At 41.7% G+C, this 15263-nt stretch overlaps 1 protein-coding gene across 1 annotated transcript in view; it reads left to right on the top strand.

Annotated features, from left to right (window-relative positions):
- The first annotated feature begins 410 nt into the window (after positions 1 to 410).
- The window catches only part of GRIN2C (glutamate ionotropic receptor NMDA type subunit 2C), a 191503-nt gene continuing 176650 nt past the window's right edge, over positions 411 to 15263 (top strand). The window contains exons 1-2 of the mRNA XM_089654919.1: positions 411 to 539; positions 2401 to 2816. Coding sequence (XP_089511045.1) covers positions 2415 to 2816 — 402 coding nt within the window. The 5' untranslated portion in view covers positions 411 to 539; positions 2401 to 2414. The remainder of the gene's footprint in view (positions 540 to 2400; positions 2817 to 15263) is intronic.

Genomic DNA, 15263 nt, shown 5'->3' with positions numbered 1-15263 from the left:
GCTCCTCTCGCTCTCTGTCTCTGTCCTTGATTCTGTCCTTTCTCTCGTGCCTCTCTTTTCACTCTTGATACCTGTCTCTTTCTCCTCCCCGCTGTTGGTTTCCTCCCTCTCCCATTTTACATACCTCCCCATTCACTCTCTCCATCCTGTTCTCCCTTCATCGCGTCCCACACTTCTCACTCCATCCTCATCTTTATTCCCCCTCCTCTTTCTCTCTCTCTTTCACCCTGTACCACCTCCTCCCTCCTTGATTCCGCTCACTCTTTGCATTTTCCAAGTCTCTCCTGTTTCTTGTTGCTCTCCTCATTCTTTCCTTTCATACTTTATCTGCTCTGTTTTGTGTAGTTCTGTCCTCTGTTTTCTTTCTCTTTCTCTCTTTTTCTCTCTTTCTCTCTCTCTTTCTCTCTCTCTCTTTCTTTCCCTATCCTTGTGTTTAGATGAGTCTCCTTTGCGCTCTTCTTCTAACAGCTGGCTTTGCGAGCTCTGCTCTGTATTACGTTCCGCTGGCTTCTTCCTGTGCGGCTTGTGGCTCAGGGCAGGTGAGGGATGAACATTACCTGGCTAGTGCAAACCTTCCTGAAGATTCAGCTCATTTCTTCTTCCATTGCCCTACACTTATTTTAACTCTGCCTTCAGATCTTACCCACCAACATCTATCCTGCACTCCACCTGTGTCTTTCACTTCAGCTGTCTTTTTCCATGGGACATGGCGGCAGCAGGTGGCTCGGAAGAAGGAAGCAGTTTAAGCAGTTGTCCATCCTTTGAGCTGAACCTGATGAAGACAAACGACTGAGCTAGCTAATGTATTTCCAGTTCTACACTCCCAAGAAGCCCCGGGAGCCATATGCCACGTTTGTGCGGTGCCCACTGCATTATGCCATACTCCTGAGCCAGTGCATGGCATTTTGCCACATTCCTGCAAAATCAACATCCTTCTACCACTTTCCAGTTAAGCTTGTATAATTAGGCTGTGCTGCTGAGGCACCTACATTATTAGGCCTGGCTCCAAAGTAGCTTTGAGCACCATACCACCTGCAGAGTAGCTGACATAGTGCCATAGTCCTTTAGTGCTCCTCTATGTATAGAAAACAGATGCAGTGCTTTGGTGGAGAACTCAGTCCTTGTGCTTTCATGCTTTCATGCTTCTAACTTTTGTTTGATTACTGCTGTTTTTAGTTGCAGAGGATAAACCTGTACGACTGAGCGTCCCAATAATGTGCTGTGGATTGCGGTGACAGGGCAGGCCTTATGCACACATATAATCCTCATTCACATTGGATTTTCCAGGTTCTTGCCGCTTTGATTTAGACCTGCTTTGGTTTAGATGATGAAATCTAGATTAAACACCTTCAGCTTCATTCCATTTCAGATTCATGTTGCGTAGTCATTTTAGCATAGCAAAGGTGAGATTTTCTTTAAGGAGTGATGCATTTGTCCTAATGATCCTTCCAGGCATCTTGGACACATTTGTCTGTAGATCAGGTTTCTAGTTTATGCAGTTCAGGTTTTGGCTCAGTGCTGGCTGTGTTTGAGGTCTGGTTCTGGTTATGTGGTATGATCTCAATATGACGTATGCTGTTCAGTCAGGAGTCACAGGATCGGCTGGCACATCCATCCATGAATAATTCATGGTATGCCTAAAAATACATCATAGTGTCTTCTGTATGTCCCATTGTCCTCCCTTAGTTTATCTCACAGCATGTTTCCTCCCTTAAGATGCAGATTTTTGACAACCTGCTCTGATATACTTGGACTACACTCCTTCCGCATGACGCTAATGTATTCCTTCTTGGGTGCTGATTACCTGTTGGCTTCCACTGGTGTCATTTCAAGTCATTAGTAAATTATTTGTGCATCTATCTATTTATGCATAGAAGAGCTCTTTACTACTTGTCTTTCACTATCCTTTAAGCCTCACATTTATTGAAGAAACCTTCATTAAAACTGTTAACATTGCCCAACAGCAGCCGGATACAAACTTTTCATTCTTTTGCTGTTCCTATACTAGGCAGGTTCAAATTTATCAGGTTGTTTTGAGGCAATGCACATGGGAAGACAACAAAATAAGGACTTTTGCAAATTCATATTATCCCTCTTTTATCACTCATGTCCAAACAAAATCTGATCGCAGAATTAATTCTTCTGATGGTTACTATGAATTACTGCACTCTGGTTTGCCATAAGGTCAAGTCCTTTTGTGTTTTTCATTGCTTCCATGATAAATACCAGAACACACATTTTTTTCCCAAACACTTCACATAATACATTTTAGAATTCTTCCGTAATGTATAGTAGAATGCAAATTGAGTTAAGGCTGTTATTATTGTTACATTATGCAATTTGCAGCACAACCACGTGAATGGATAGACTGCCGTAACATTCTCTTCTCTTCACCTGCAGGTTCAATCTTTGACATGTTCCTGGCTTATTCCGTGGGTTGTCTTTTTATTGGCGCACTAGGGTGTGGTGCTGTAGTAATGGAAACACTACTACCTCGAGCTGGAGGACCTGTGGTGAATGTGCCTCTAGTTTTTGGGGGTTCATTTTCTCAGATGGAACTGATGGGGCCTCTTCTTCCAGAAGGATCTTTAAGTCTTCCTCTTGACATTCACGCAGTCCCCGTGTTTGTAAATGACAGCGGCCCAGGACCACTCTTGCGCCAACTGTGCCTGGCACTAAAAGGGGCCCATGCGGTGGTGTTTCAGGATAACATCGGAACAGAGGCCGTGGCCCAGATTCTTGACTTTGTCTCTTCACAAACTCTCGTACCAATTATCAGCATAAGTGGAGGATCAGCTGTCGTTTTAAACCCAAAGGTAAGAAGAGATGATCAAGGGACCTTTTTTTACTTGTTTGTTAAATAGATAGATAGATAGATAGATAGATAGATAGATAGATAGATAGATGTGATAAGTATAACACCACATTACTTGATATGAAAATTATATAAGCTGTGATACCTTATGCTACTCTGTTATTGATATAAATCATCATGGTAATTAAGCATTAAAACAACTGCTTTCATCTACAGAATGTGAACTAGGAGAAAATTGGCTAGCACTGTTGTCAGTTTGGCAGGTTTCTGCTAAACTGGTCTGGTGCTATGGGTTTTAACCTATTAGACAACACACAAGTTTAGCCCCAGGTTTTGAAAACTCTGGGTGGGTTCTGGCCTTACTTTTTTATCACCCAATATTTAAGCTGGATTCTGTCTCTGTGTGTGAATACTAGAGGACATGAGCTCAGCTGTACAGGCTAAGGAATATCACCTTCCCTATCCCCAGTATTATTTGCTGCCTGCCCTGCCAATATTCACCCTAAAGCTACCAAGCCTTTAAATCTATATGAAAATACATAAAGATGCCTACATGTAGATTCACATGCCTTTCAGCACTCAATGCAAGGCCCTACGTCAACAGAGATCCTTACATGTAGCTTCACAATGGAGATGCCTACATGTAAGTCCACATACCCTATAACACTTCCTTGGAGTTCCAAAGTCCATGGACATCCAACATTTAAATAGAGACTTTGGCATGCTTGTTCCCATCCCTCTCACCTTCCATTTGTCACAATTGGCCTATCATTATTATAGGCTTCAGTTCCAGCTGTGTGACACCAGATAAAAGTACACAATGGTAATTGGAATTATAACACACTACTTGAGCCAGGGACAGTGCTGAACATTATAACACAATACCATATAGAAACATGTACATATCTTGGGTTTAAATATTTGTACATAAAGTGGAAGTCTGGGCTAATACTATCTATGCTTAAACTTGCTCCCACTCCCATTGTTATGCCTACACTAACTACCCTGTAAAGGAAAGATGTGTACACTTACCTAATCTAAGGGCTCCCCAGGCCGGTCACTCGATCTCCCCAGCGGCCGGCTTTGGGGGAGTGGAGAGAGCAGCATAAACAACTGAAGTGCCTGGGCATAAAGCCACCCATAAACTTACTATGGGGCATTCTTTGTTGCTGCTTTCTCCACCCTGAAGCCACCACTGGGAGCCAATCATGACTGGAGCACCCTTAGATTAGGTAAGTATACACATCTTTCCTTTACAGGATAGTTAGTATAGGGCTTACAATGAGGGTGGTAGCAGGTTTAAGTTTAGGTAGTATTTGCACACACTTCTACTTTAAAGCCTAACTCCAGGCAGATATAAAACAGTAACTAATGCAGTTATATGTTTATTGAAAAAATTATTAAATGTTTTTTTTTGTTCAACATTTTTATTTAGAAGATTACAATACAAATACAATGTAGGGCAAGAAATATTAGCCAGAGGAACTGGCTAAGTGTTAATTATAAATTGGACAGAGATATAAAGATGCTTTATGATCCTGAGCATTTGGATTCTGAGCACATTTACATAACAGTTTGTGCATGTGCCTGTGCCCAGTTTAAGAAGTTTGGTAGAAATTGGGAGCGGATGGGTCAGAAATAAGCCTAGCACACACTATGGGAATATCGGATGAATTATCATCCGCTTTTTTTTTTTTGCATGCTAATCTCATATAAAAAATGAAGAGGTTACTAAAGTTATGAAACTTTTTGTAACACAGAATAGAACTTTGGATGTGACGTATTGTATTGTAATTTATTCTTTCATTTCTGAGCAGCATCCTGAGTCTTGGTCACTCGATTTCTTTTGGACGATTAAACGAAAATCGGTCGTTTTGATAGAAACATTTTTATGCTTGTCCCTTCAGATAATTTCACATGAACTGTTTTAATCAGCTCTCGAAAGCTGCATACTAACAATCAGATTATCGGACAATCCCTCCAAAAGCAGTATTTTCGTCTGATTTTCTCATTGTGTTTTAGGCAATAGGAGGGAAATGGTTGGAGAAATGGTGGTGCTTTCCTTTCCAATGGTTCTGAATTGAATGATAAGAGCTCAAAACCCCAATAGGGTAACAATAGATGGAATGTTTAGGGCTCTTGTACCGAATCCTGGAAGGTGAAAGTTATCTGTCCAGGGCTACCAGATTTTGATATACCTGCGGACACTACCTTGTAGTGTAGCTTCAATTTTGCCAATTAAATGTGTTTTAGCATATGTATTTGATTGTGTTTTGGTATGTCTCCTGCTATCCTTTGCACAGCACAGGAGGAGCTACACAAGGAGCCAATCAATGCCAAGCTGCGGTTTCTAAAGTGAGCAAAATCCTCTTGTAATACAATCTTGTATTAAAAGAGGTATAGAATCCAGAGAGAAAAAAAATCATATTACCCTGCAAATCATTAGTAACACCTCATCTGGGATATGCAGTTCAGTTTTGGGAACCAATTCACAAAAAGAACATTGGGGAACTGGAGAAAGTACAGAGAAGGGCAACCAAACTGATAAGAGGCATGGAGGAGATAAGCTATGAGGAAAGATTAGAGGAACTGAATTTATTCTCTTTTGATAAGAGGACATTAAGGGGGGATATGATCAACATGTATAATTACATCTACTTGGTGTAGAGTTATTCACTTTGAGGTCATCACAGAGGACAAGGGGGCACTCTTTACGTCTGGAAGAAAAGAAATGTAATCTCCAAACACGGAAAGGTTTCTTCACAGTGAGAGCTGTGAAATGTGGAATAGACTCCCTCAAGAGCTGGTTCTGGTCAACTCAGTAGATTGCTTTAAAAAAGGCCTGGATTCTTTCTTGGATAAACAGAATATAACTGGATTTAAACATTTATAGGTAAAGATGATCCAAGGAATATCTGATCGCCTCTTGGGGGATCAGGAATGAATTTTTTTCCCCTGCAGGAGCAAATTGGTTCATGCTTTGCTGGTTTTTTTGCCTTCCTCTGGATCAACTGTGGGTATAGGTTTACAACTTTTTTTTTTTTAATGGTTGAACTGGATGGAATTTTGTCTTTTTTCAGCCAGACTAACTATGTGACTATATGTGTTGCAGTGCACATGTGCCAAGAGCATGCTCATTTTATGAGGAAAGAGGGAGAAAGCATCATCATTGTGCTGCACTCCTTCATTGTCTATTCACAGTCTGGGAATATGGACTACACTGTTTCGTTTAACTGCTGTAGAGAAAGTTTCCAGGTCATCAACCTATCTGTGCTGTCTGGAAGGGCTGTGGAAATCTCGGGACTGGAATAAGAGAAATACAAAAATCGTACTTCTTAGAATAGTATGTATGTTTGAAATTTGTTTGAGCAAGGTAAATCAGTACAGCTGAAATGTGTGAAAGCAGGGCCACAATTAGTCACCTGCAGCAGTCATGCTGGCCAATGGCCCCTCCAACAATTGGATCAAGATAGGGCAGCACACATCACTAATGTGGAGGAACTCCATCATCTTGGTCACTCACATTCACCCATCCTGAGGACCAACTCCAGAAATAAAGAAAGGTTCATGCATTCAACCTTTTTAATGTTTACTGTAGTAGTAACAGAATATATGGCTCCTTGCCAAAGCACCACTTTGCTGCTGCCACTTTACATCGGACATCAGTAACACTGCATAATTTAGTCAATTTTACCAGAGGGATGCCGACCAGCACTTACAGTTCCCCACTGTATGTTCCCCTTAGGTGGGTTCTCCAACAAGCCTATGCTGGGCCTACCCTGAATCTTTCCCGCCATTTGTAAACGCTATAACTTTCACGTAAACCAATTAATTTACACGTATTGGGTTTTTTTTTTAGAAAAGACATGTCACAGAATGCATTTTGGCAGAAATTTATGACTAAATTTGATTTTTGCATTTTTTTTTACTGGACATGTTTTATAGCAAAAAGTCCAAAATATTGGTTTTTTTTCCTCAAAATTGTCAGCCTTTTTTTTTATAGCGCAAAAAATAAAAACCGCACAGGCAATCAAATACCACCAAAAGAGAGCTCAATTTGTGAGGAAAAAAAGGATGTAAATTTAATTTATGTATCGTATTGCATGACCGCGCAATTGTCGGTTAAACTAGTGCAGTGCTGTATAGCAGAAAAATGGCGTAAATTGCAGTATTTATACCATAGTTTGTAGACGCTATAACTTCCACACAAAGCAATCAATATACACTTATTGGGATTTTTTTTTACCAAAAACATGTAGCAGAATACATTTTGGCCTAAATTTATAACTAACTTTGAGTTTACTATATATTTTTTATAGCTGAAAGTAAAAAATATTGTTTTTCTTCAAAATGTTTGGCCTTTTTTTGTTTATAGCGTGAAAAATAAAAAGCGCACAGGTGATCAAATTACACCGAAAGAAAGCTCTATTTGTGTGAAAAAAAGGACATAAATTTCGTTTGGGTGCAGCATTGCATGACCGCGCAATTATCAGTTGAATTAGTGTTGCACCGAGTAGCAAAAAGAGGCCTGGTCATTAAGGGGGGTAAATCCTCTGGAGGTCAAGTGGTTAAACTGGTGTTTAATGCCCGGGTGTTTTTTGTTTTACATTAATGCATTCCTTGCTAATTAGTCCCCCTCCTCCTGATCCAAGGCTGTCCCGGCTTCCAGGTTTGCCATTCCCTCTCTTCCACTTCATAAAGGTACTCAGACAGCAGCAGGAGCCATTGGCTACTGCTGCTGTCAGTCAAATACTGTGAGCAGAGAGAGAGAGAGCGAGAGAGAGAGAGGGGTGGGCCGAGCTGCACTGTTTGTGCCTATAGATGCATACAACCCATGTCAGGAGCAAAGCCTGCAGGTGTGCCCCCATAGCAAGCCGGTTGCCATGGGGCTCAAAGAAAGAGGAGCCTGGAGTTCCAGTGGGGGACCCCAGAAGAGGATATTTGGGGCCAATCTGTGCAAAATCATTGCCTAGAGCAGATAAGTATAACATGTTTAGTATTTTAATAAAAAAAAAACTAGACTTTAACTAGTGTGTGGGGGGGGGGGGGGGGAAACAGGGAAATACTTAAATAAATTGTACATAACCAAGGGCATTGCTGGGAGTGGGCAGCTTCCAACCACAAGTAACAATGTATTCTTAATAAAAATAGTGCATAGAAATCAGTTAAAAACCAAATAGATTCCACAGCTGCACCTAAAAACACTTGATACTAGTGCAAAAATCAATAAAAAGCAAACCAAATGCTGGGATGTGTCTTTTGAAATAAAACAAAATTAATTATACATACAGTAGCTGCAAAAAGGCCACCGGTGACCAGCAGCACTGATATGCATGTTGAAATGCTGGTTAGTGAGACAGCTGCAGCTCCAGCCTGGAGGGAAACAGTTGATCTGTTTCCTTCACTTTTGCTGAGCTCTGCCTTTCTCCCTGTGCTGAGAATAAAAGGGGTGAGCAGGGGTGGACTGACAACTCATGAGGCCCCCGGGCAACAGGGGATCATGGGGCCCCTGTGTCCTCACCCACACTCAAACCACACCCAAAAAAGCCTATGAAAAGGTACCAGGGGCATCTCATGGGGCACCCTACTGACCAAGGGCCCTCGGGCAGTGCCCGAGTTCCCAAATCGTCAGCCCGCCCCTGGGGGTGAGGGCTCTGCCCAGTCAGACAGTCTGAATGGGAAGGAAAGACATAGATAAGCCACATGTCTCCAGCTGCTTACAGAGAAGAAAGAAGGGGGAGCAGTCCCACCTCAGAGAAAGCCTTCCTGCCATCATATCCACCATGTAGGGGGATTTCTGGGACCTGCAACCCTCCATGAGAAACACCAGTTCTGGAGATCTTCCACTGTGGACGATGATTTGTCTGGACTCTGCAGGTCCGCTATGGAAACTGCTAGTCTGAGTTAAGGATTAGTCTAGGGAAAAGATTGTGCACTTTGTTTTGGAACTGTTGTGCTGAGGGTTCACCTGTAAAGCTTTTGAAACTTTGTCCTTGCCTGGTCTGAGGTTACTTCAATACCGGGCACTTTTACCTCCTTCCTGCCCAGGCCAATTTTCAGCTTTCAGAGCTGTCGCACTTTCAATGACAATTGCACGGTCATGCAATGCTGTACCCAAACTAAATTTTTAGTATTTTTTTTCACACAAATGGAGCTTTCTTTTGGTGGTATTTAATCACCACTGGATTTTTTTATTTTTTGCTAAGTAAACCGAAAAAAGGCCAAACATTTTGAAATAAAACGTGTTTTTTTTGTTTCTATTATAAAATTTTGCCACTAAATAATTATTCTTAATGAATTTAGGCCACAATGTATTCTTCTACATTTCTTTGGTGAAAATAACCCAAATCAGTGTTAATTATTTAGTGTGTAGAAAAGTTACAGAGTCCACCAAACTATGACATATACAGTGTCTGAAAATCGATCAATCCTGATGTACCTCCTTTTGGGAGGACGTAATGTGGCATCCATCCAGAATGATGAAAGCCTCACCCAGTCGTCAAATTGCTATAGGCCAGGCAGGATGTGGTTAGGGGGTGAAATGCAAGTAACCAGCACACAAAGTTTACAGCATGGGTCATCAAAATACATTGAGGTATGAAGAAAACAGTATAAGAGTTAATACGGTGTGAAGACACAAGTAGTTGCCAAGGGTAACAAAGATTTCGGTAACAATCTGTCACAAGTGTGTACATGTGGCAGGTGGGATAGCCTCTTGCAGGAGTTGTTGTCAGCACTCTCTCTCTGTGAGCGGGTCTCCTATAGCAATGGGAGCAGATCATCAATGCAAAGGTCCCCAGCCTGTCCACAGATAAGAAAGAGGAGGAGTCAACTAATTGCATGCATTGAGTTGCACGGTCAGGCAACACTGCACCCAAATGAACTTTACATCCTTTTTTTCGGTGGTATTTGATTGCCTGGGTGTTTTTAATTTTTTGCGCTATAAAAAAAAAAGAGACCGACAATTTTGAGAAAAAAACTATATTTTTGACTCTTTGCTATTAAACAAGTGCAGTAAAAAAAAATTGAATCTAATTTCATCATAAATTTAGGCTAAAATGTATTCTGCTACATGTAAAAAAAAAATCCCAATACTTAAATAAGTAAATTAATTGGGGGGAACTGACTTGGTGTCAGTGACATTCCCAGTGACACCAATACAATGATCAGTGCTAAAAAAGCACTGACACTGTACTAATGACACTGGGCAAGAAGGGGTTAACATTTGGGGGCAATCAAAGGGTTAACTGTGTGATGGGAGTGTTTTACTAGGGGGCGGGGGGATGTGCTTCACAGTAAAGCACACTGATCAGGATGGCTGTACTCAGTCATCCTGAGCAGTGTGCTCAAACTGACAGGGAGGAGGGCTGTTGGTAAACAATGACATCCCCAGTGACACCAATACAGTGATCAGTGCTAAAAAAAAAACACTAAAGCACTGACACTGTACTAATGGCACTGAGCAGGAAGGGGTTAACATGAGGGGCGATCAAAGGGTTCACTGTGTGCTATTTTACATAGTGCTGTGTTCATGTGCTTCACTGTGCACAGCCATCCAAAGCAGAGTGCACAAGCTGACAGGAAGGAGAACTGTTTTGTTTACAAACAGTTCTCCTCCCCATCGAAGATACTCTCGGCAATCACCGGGTGCCGGCTAGTAATCACCGGCTGGGACCCGGTTATTAGCAGCTGCGGCTGCGAACGGTGGCGTGGGTAGGGCGGTACCCGGTAATGCAAAATCACGTGTATACAGTGGGGATCGAAAGTTTGGGCACCCAAGCTAAAAATTTGTATTAATGTGCATAAAGAAGCCAAGGAAAGATGGAAAAATCTCCAAAAGGCATCAAATTACAGATTAGACATTCTTATAATATGTCAACAAAAGTTAGATTTTATTTACATCATTTACACTTTCAAAATAACAGAAAACAAAAAAATGGCGTCTGCAAAAGTTTGGGCACCCTGCAGAGTTAATATCTTGTACTGCCCCCTTTGGCAAGTATCACAGCTTGTAAACGCTTTTTGTAGCCAGCCAAGAGTCTTTCAATTCTTGTTTGAGGTATCTTTGCCCATTCTTCCTTACAAAAGTCTTCTAGTTCTTTGAGATTTCTGGCCTGTCTGTCACGCACTGCTCTTTTAAGGTCTATCCATAGATTTTCAATTATGTTGAGGTCAGGAGATTGTGAAGGCCATGGCAAAACCTTCAGTTTACGCCTCTTGATGTAATTCCCCGTGGATTTCGAGGTGTGTTTAGGATCATTATCCATTTGTAGAAGCCATCCTCTCTTTAACTTCAGCTTTTTCACAGATGGCATCAAGTTACCATCCAAAATTTGCTGAAATTGTATTGAATCCATTTTTCCTTCTACTTGTGAGATGTTCCCTGTGCCACTGGCTGCAACACAACCCCAAAGCATGATTGATCCAACCCCATGCTTAACAGTTGGACAGAGGTTCTTTTCATTAAATTCTGTGCCCCTTCTTCTCCAAACGTACCTTTGCTCATTCCGGCCAAAAAGTTCAATTTTAACCTCATCGGTCCACAGAACTTGTTTCCAAAATGCATCAGGCTTGTCTATATGTTCATTTGCAAAGTTCAAACAATGATTTTTGAGGTGAGGACGTAGAAGAGGTTTTCTTCTGATGACTCTTCCATGAAGACCATATTTGTACAAGTATCTCTTTATAGTGGAATAGTGTACCACAACTCCAGTGTCTGCCAGATCTTTCTGGAGGGATCGTGCAGTCAAGCGTGGGTTTTGAATTGTTTTTCTCACAATCCTGCGAGCTGTTCTGTCTGATATTTTTCTTGGTCTTCCAGATGTTGCTTTAACTTCCACTGTTCCTGATGACTGCCATTTCTTAATTACATTCCGAACAGAGGATATTGACATCTGAAAACGCTTTGCTATCTTATTATAGCCTTCTCCAGCTTTGTGAGCGTCAACTATTTTCAGTTTCAGTTTTCTAGACAACTGCTTAGAAGAACCCATGGTGCTGATTGTTGGGGCAAGGTCAGATGAGTCTGGGCATTTAAAACCTTTGAGATTGACATCACCTGGTCTTCCCAGACGATGATTGAGAACAATCTATGACACTGGCAGGTCTCAGCTTTGCAAAGGGGGCAGTGCATGCTATAAATTCTGCAGGGTGCCCAAACTTTTGCTGACGCCATTTTTTTGTTTTCTGTTATTTTGAAAGTGTAAATGATGGAAATAAAATCTAACTTTTGTTGACATATTATAAGAATGTCTAATCTGTAATTTGATGCCTTTTGGAGATTTTTCCATCTTTTCTTGGCTTCTTTATGCACATTAATACAAATTTTTAGCTGGGGTGCCCAAACTTTCGATCCCCACTGTGTATATATATATATATATATATATATATATATATATACGTGATTTTGCATACCTGTGGCATTATTTCTGCTATAGGGCAGTCAGAAAGCGGTTAAAGTGGTTCTTGACCCTGTTTGAAAAAAATTAAAAGGCAGCAGCTACAAGTACTGTAGCTGTAACCTGTCCAGGGGTCCAGTGCTTTCCTCACCTGAACCAGTTCTTTGCCAGTCTCCAGGTCCTTGGGGCATGTTTGTTGTGGGCAGCCGGCTATGAATCTTTGTTAATGGGACATGTGAAATGTCTCAGAATAGTATGGGGGGAAGAGGGGGGAAAGAACTTCTGGGGATTGCTGTGGCAATCCGACTGGAAGTGGGAGCAGGTACTCTCTCTCCCATCCCCCCAAAAAGTGCCAAAAATAGAATGGGAGTGGGGGCGGGGCATAAAGAAGTGGAACTTCCTCTTTAGGGTGAAGTTCCATTTTAAGCTGACTGAATAATAAATTTTGTAATGGCAACTTTTGGAATTCCAGGTAAAACTCCGGACATGAACTTGAGGAAAACAAACCTTTTATTTACCAGTGCTGGATGACTTAGCAAGGACTCGTGTCTGCAAGCTAAGTGTCTTGAAAAAGTATCTTACAGGGTATACATCTCAGCAATTATGCCACAATGCATATATTTCCTCTTTCACTTTCTGTATATTTAAAAGAATCTCTAAACCGTGCAGGATATGGCCTTGCTAGATAAACTTAAGCTAAAAATAAGGGTACCAGCTACAGACTGGAACACATTATTCCACAGGAAATAAGGGACAGGGGGAAGTGAGCTGATGACCTTGCAAACAGATGCTGTTATAATTGTTAAAGTTTAAAGGGAACTCAGCAATATTTGGGCGCTGCCACACTTTAATTGCCAGATTGTGAGTACTTAATCATAAGCCCTCATGCACACTAGACGTTTTGATAACACTGGTAACGTTAACTGTGTAAACTCACATTAAAAACACGAGTTTTCAGCTTTTTTTTAGCGTTATTGCATTAGTGTTTAGTGGCATTTTGCCGTGTTTAGCTGCGTTTTCCCCATTTGAATTTTTAGTCGTTTTTTTGACCCAAAAAAATTGGGGGGGGGGGTAAAAAAATGTCCAAAAACACCAGATTGTGGTGTTTTACCGCTTTTTGCCATGTTTTTCAGCGTTAGAGCATTTTTACAGCTAAAAAACTCCTCTAGAAACTAGTCCTGGGTTTTCAGGTACTTGGTACCAGGTGCTTCTTAAGGCTAAAATTGTGACACCAAATGAAGTATAGTATCATATTAGGGCAGTATAGTGACAGATTAGGGCAGTATAATAACAGATCTGGGCAGTATAGTGTCAGAGTAGGAAAGTATAGTGGCATATTAGGGAAATATTAGGCAAGCATAGTATCATATTAGGGCAGCATAGTGAGAGATTAGGGCAGTATAGTGTCAGATTAGGACATCATAGTGTAAGATTAGGGTAGTATAGTATCATATTAGGGTAGTATAGTGACAGATTAGGGAAGTATAGTATCATAATAGGTCAGTATAGTGTCAGATTAGGGCAGTATAGTGGCAGATTAGGGCAGTATAGTGACAGATTAGGGCAGTATAGTGTCAGATTAGGGTAGTATAGTGTCAGATTGGGGTAGTATAGTAGCAGATTTTGGAAGTATGGCAGGGTTTAAAATTTCAAGTCCTGAGCTACTAGCCAGGCCTAAGAGTTACTCGCCACCAACAAACACACACAAACAGAGATACCTGTACACACACACAGACATGTACATACACACACACACACAGAAACATGTACACACGCACAGAGGCACATGTACACACACACACACATACAGACACATGTATACACACACAGGCACGTACAGACACGCATACACACAGATACATGTACATACACAGAAATACACACGCACACATATGTACATACACACAAACACATGTACATACATACACACAAACACACATGCATGTACATACATACACACAAACACACATGCATGTACATACATGCAGACACATGTACAGATACACACATGTACTGTACATACACACAGACACATGTACATGCATACACAGACACACACAAACATACACACATGTACACACACACACACGCTGTTAAGTGCTCTCTCCTCTCCCCTGAAGCCACCACTGGCTGACATAGAGGATCATGTGACCAGCGTGAGCTGAAATTAGGCACACACACACCCCTATAAAAAGTTGCAGTACTACGTTCTTCACTCACAGAGGCGGGTACTGCACTCTAGGGGGAGGCAGAGAGCACAGCACATACTCCTTCCTTTGCTTTCACTGCGCTCAGCTATTGAGCAGTCTGACGGCTCCCAGTGCCACTGACAGATCCGGCCTGAGCTCCGAGCCTGCTCAGCAAGACAGCCCTGTGGGACACACTCACCCCACCATAATTTCCACTTGCCATTGGCGAGCAGGCGAGTGGAAATTTCAAGCCCTGAAGTATGGTATCATATTAGGCCAGTATAGTGGCAGATTAGGGCAGTATAGTGACATATTAGGGCAGTACAGTGTCAGATTAGGGTAGTATAGTGGCAGATTATGGAAGTTTGGTATCATATTAGACCAGTATAGTGGCAGATTAGGGCAGTATAGTGTCAGATTAGGGTAGTATAGTGGCAGATTATGGAAGTTTGGTATCATATTAGGCCAGTATAGTGGCAGATTAGGGCAGTATAGTGACAGACTAGGGCAGCATAGTGTCAGATTAGGGTATTATGGTAGCAGGTTGGGCTGACAGTGTGCTCAGTCACTTACCCCATGGCTGGAGATTAAGACTCCTGGGGCTGCTGTGTCCGATCCTCCCTTTTCTTCTTCTTGAACTTCAGGATCAGCCAGAGTGAAGTAGTCTGTGGAAGGAGTGGAGGAGGCAGTCACACCCCCAGCCCTGCCCACCAACTTCACCTGCCGCGGGAGAGATTGAAGATTGAATCAACTAAACAACTAAAATCTGGGGGGAGGGGGCGTAGCCCTCCCCAGCACCCCCCTATATCCGGCCATGCTTTATAATGCTTTAAATGTAATTTAAAATGTACTCTTAACTTA

This window comes from Staurois parvus, unplaced genomic scaffold (assembly GCF_062004578.1).
Source record: "Staurois parvus isolate SC_StPar_1 unplaced genomic scaffold, SC_StPar_1.0 ptg000813l, whole genome shotgun sequence".
In the NCBI taxonomy this organism is placed as follows: Eukaryota; Metazoa; Chordata; class Amphibia; order Anura; family Ranidae; genus Staurois; species Staurois parvus.
This window is presented reverse-complemented; position numbering and strand designations above follow the sequence as displayed.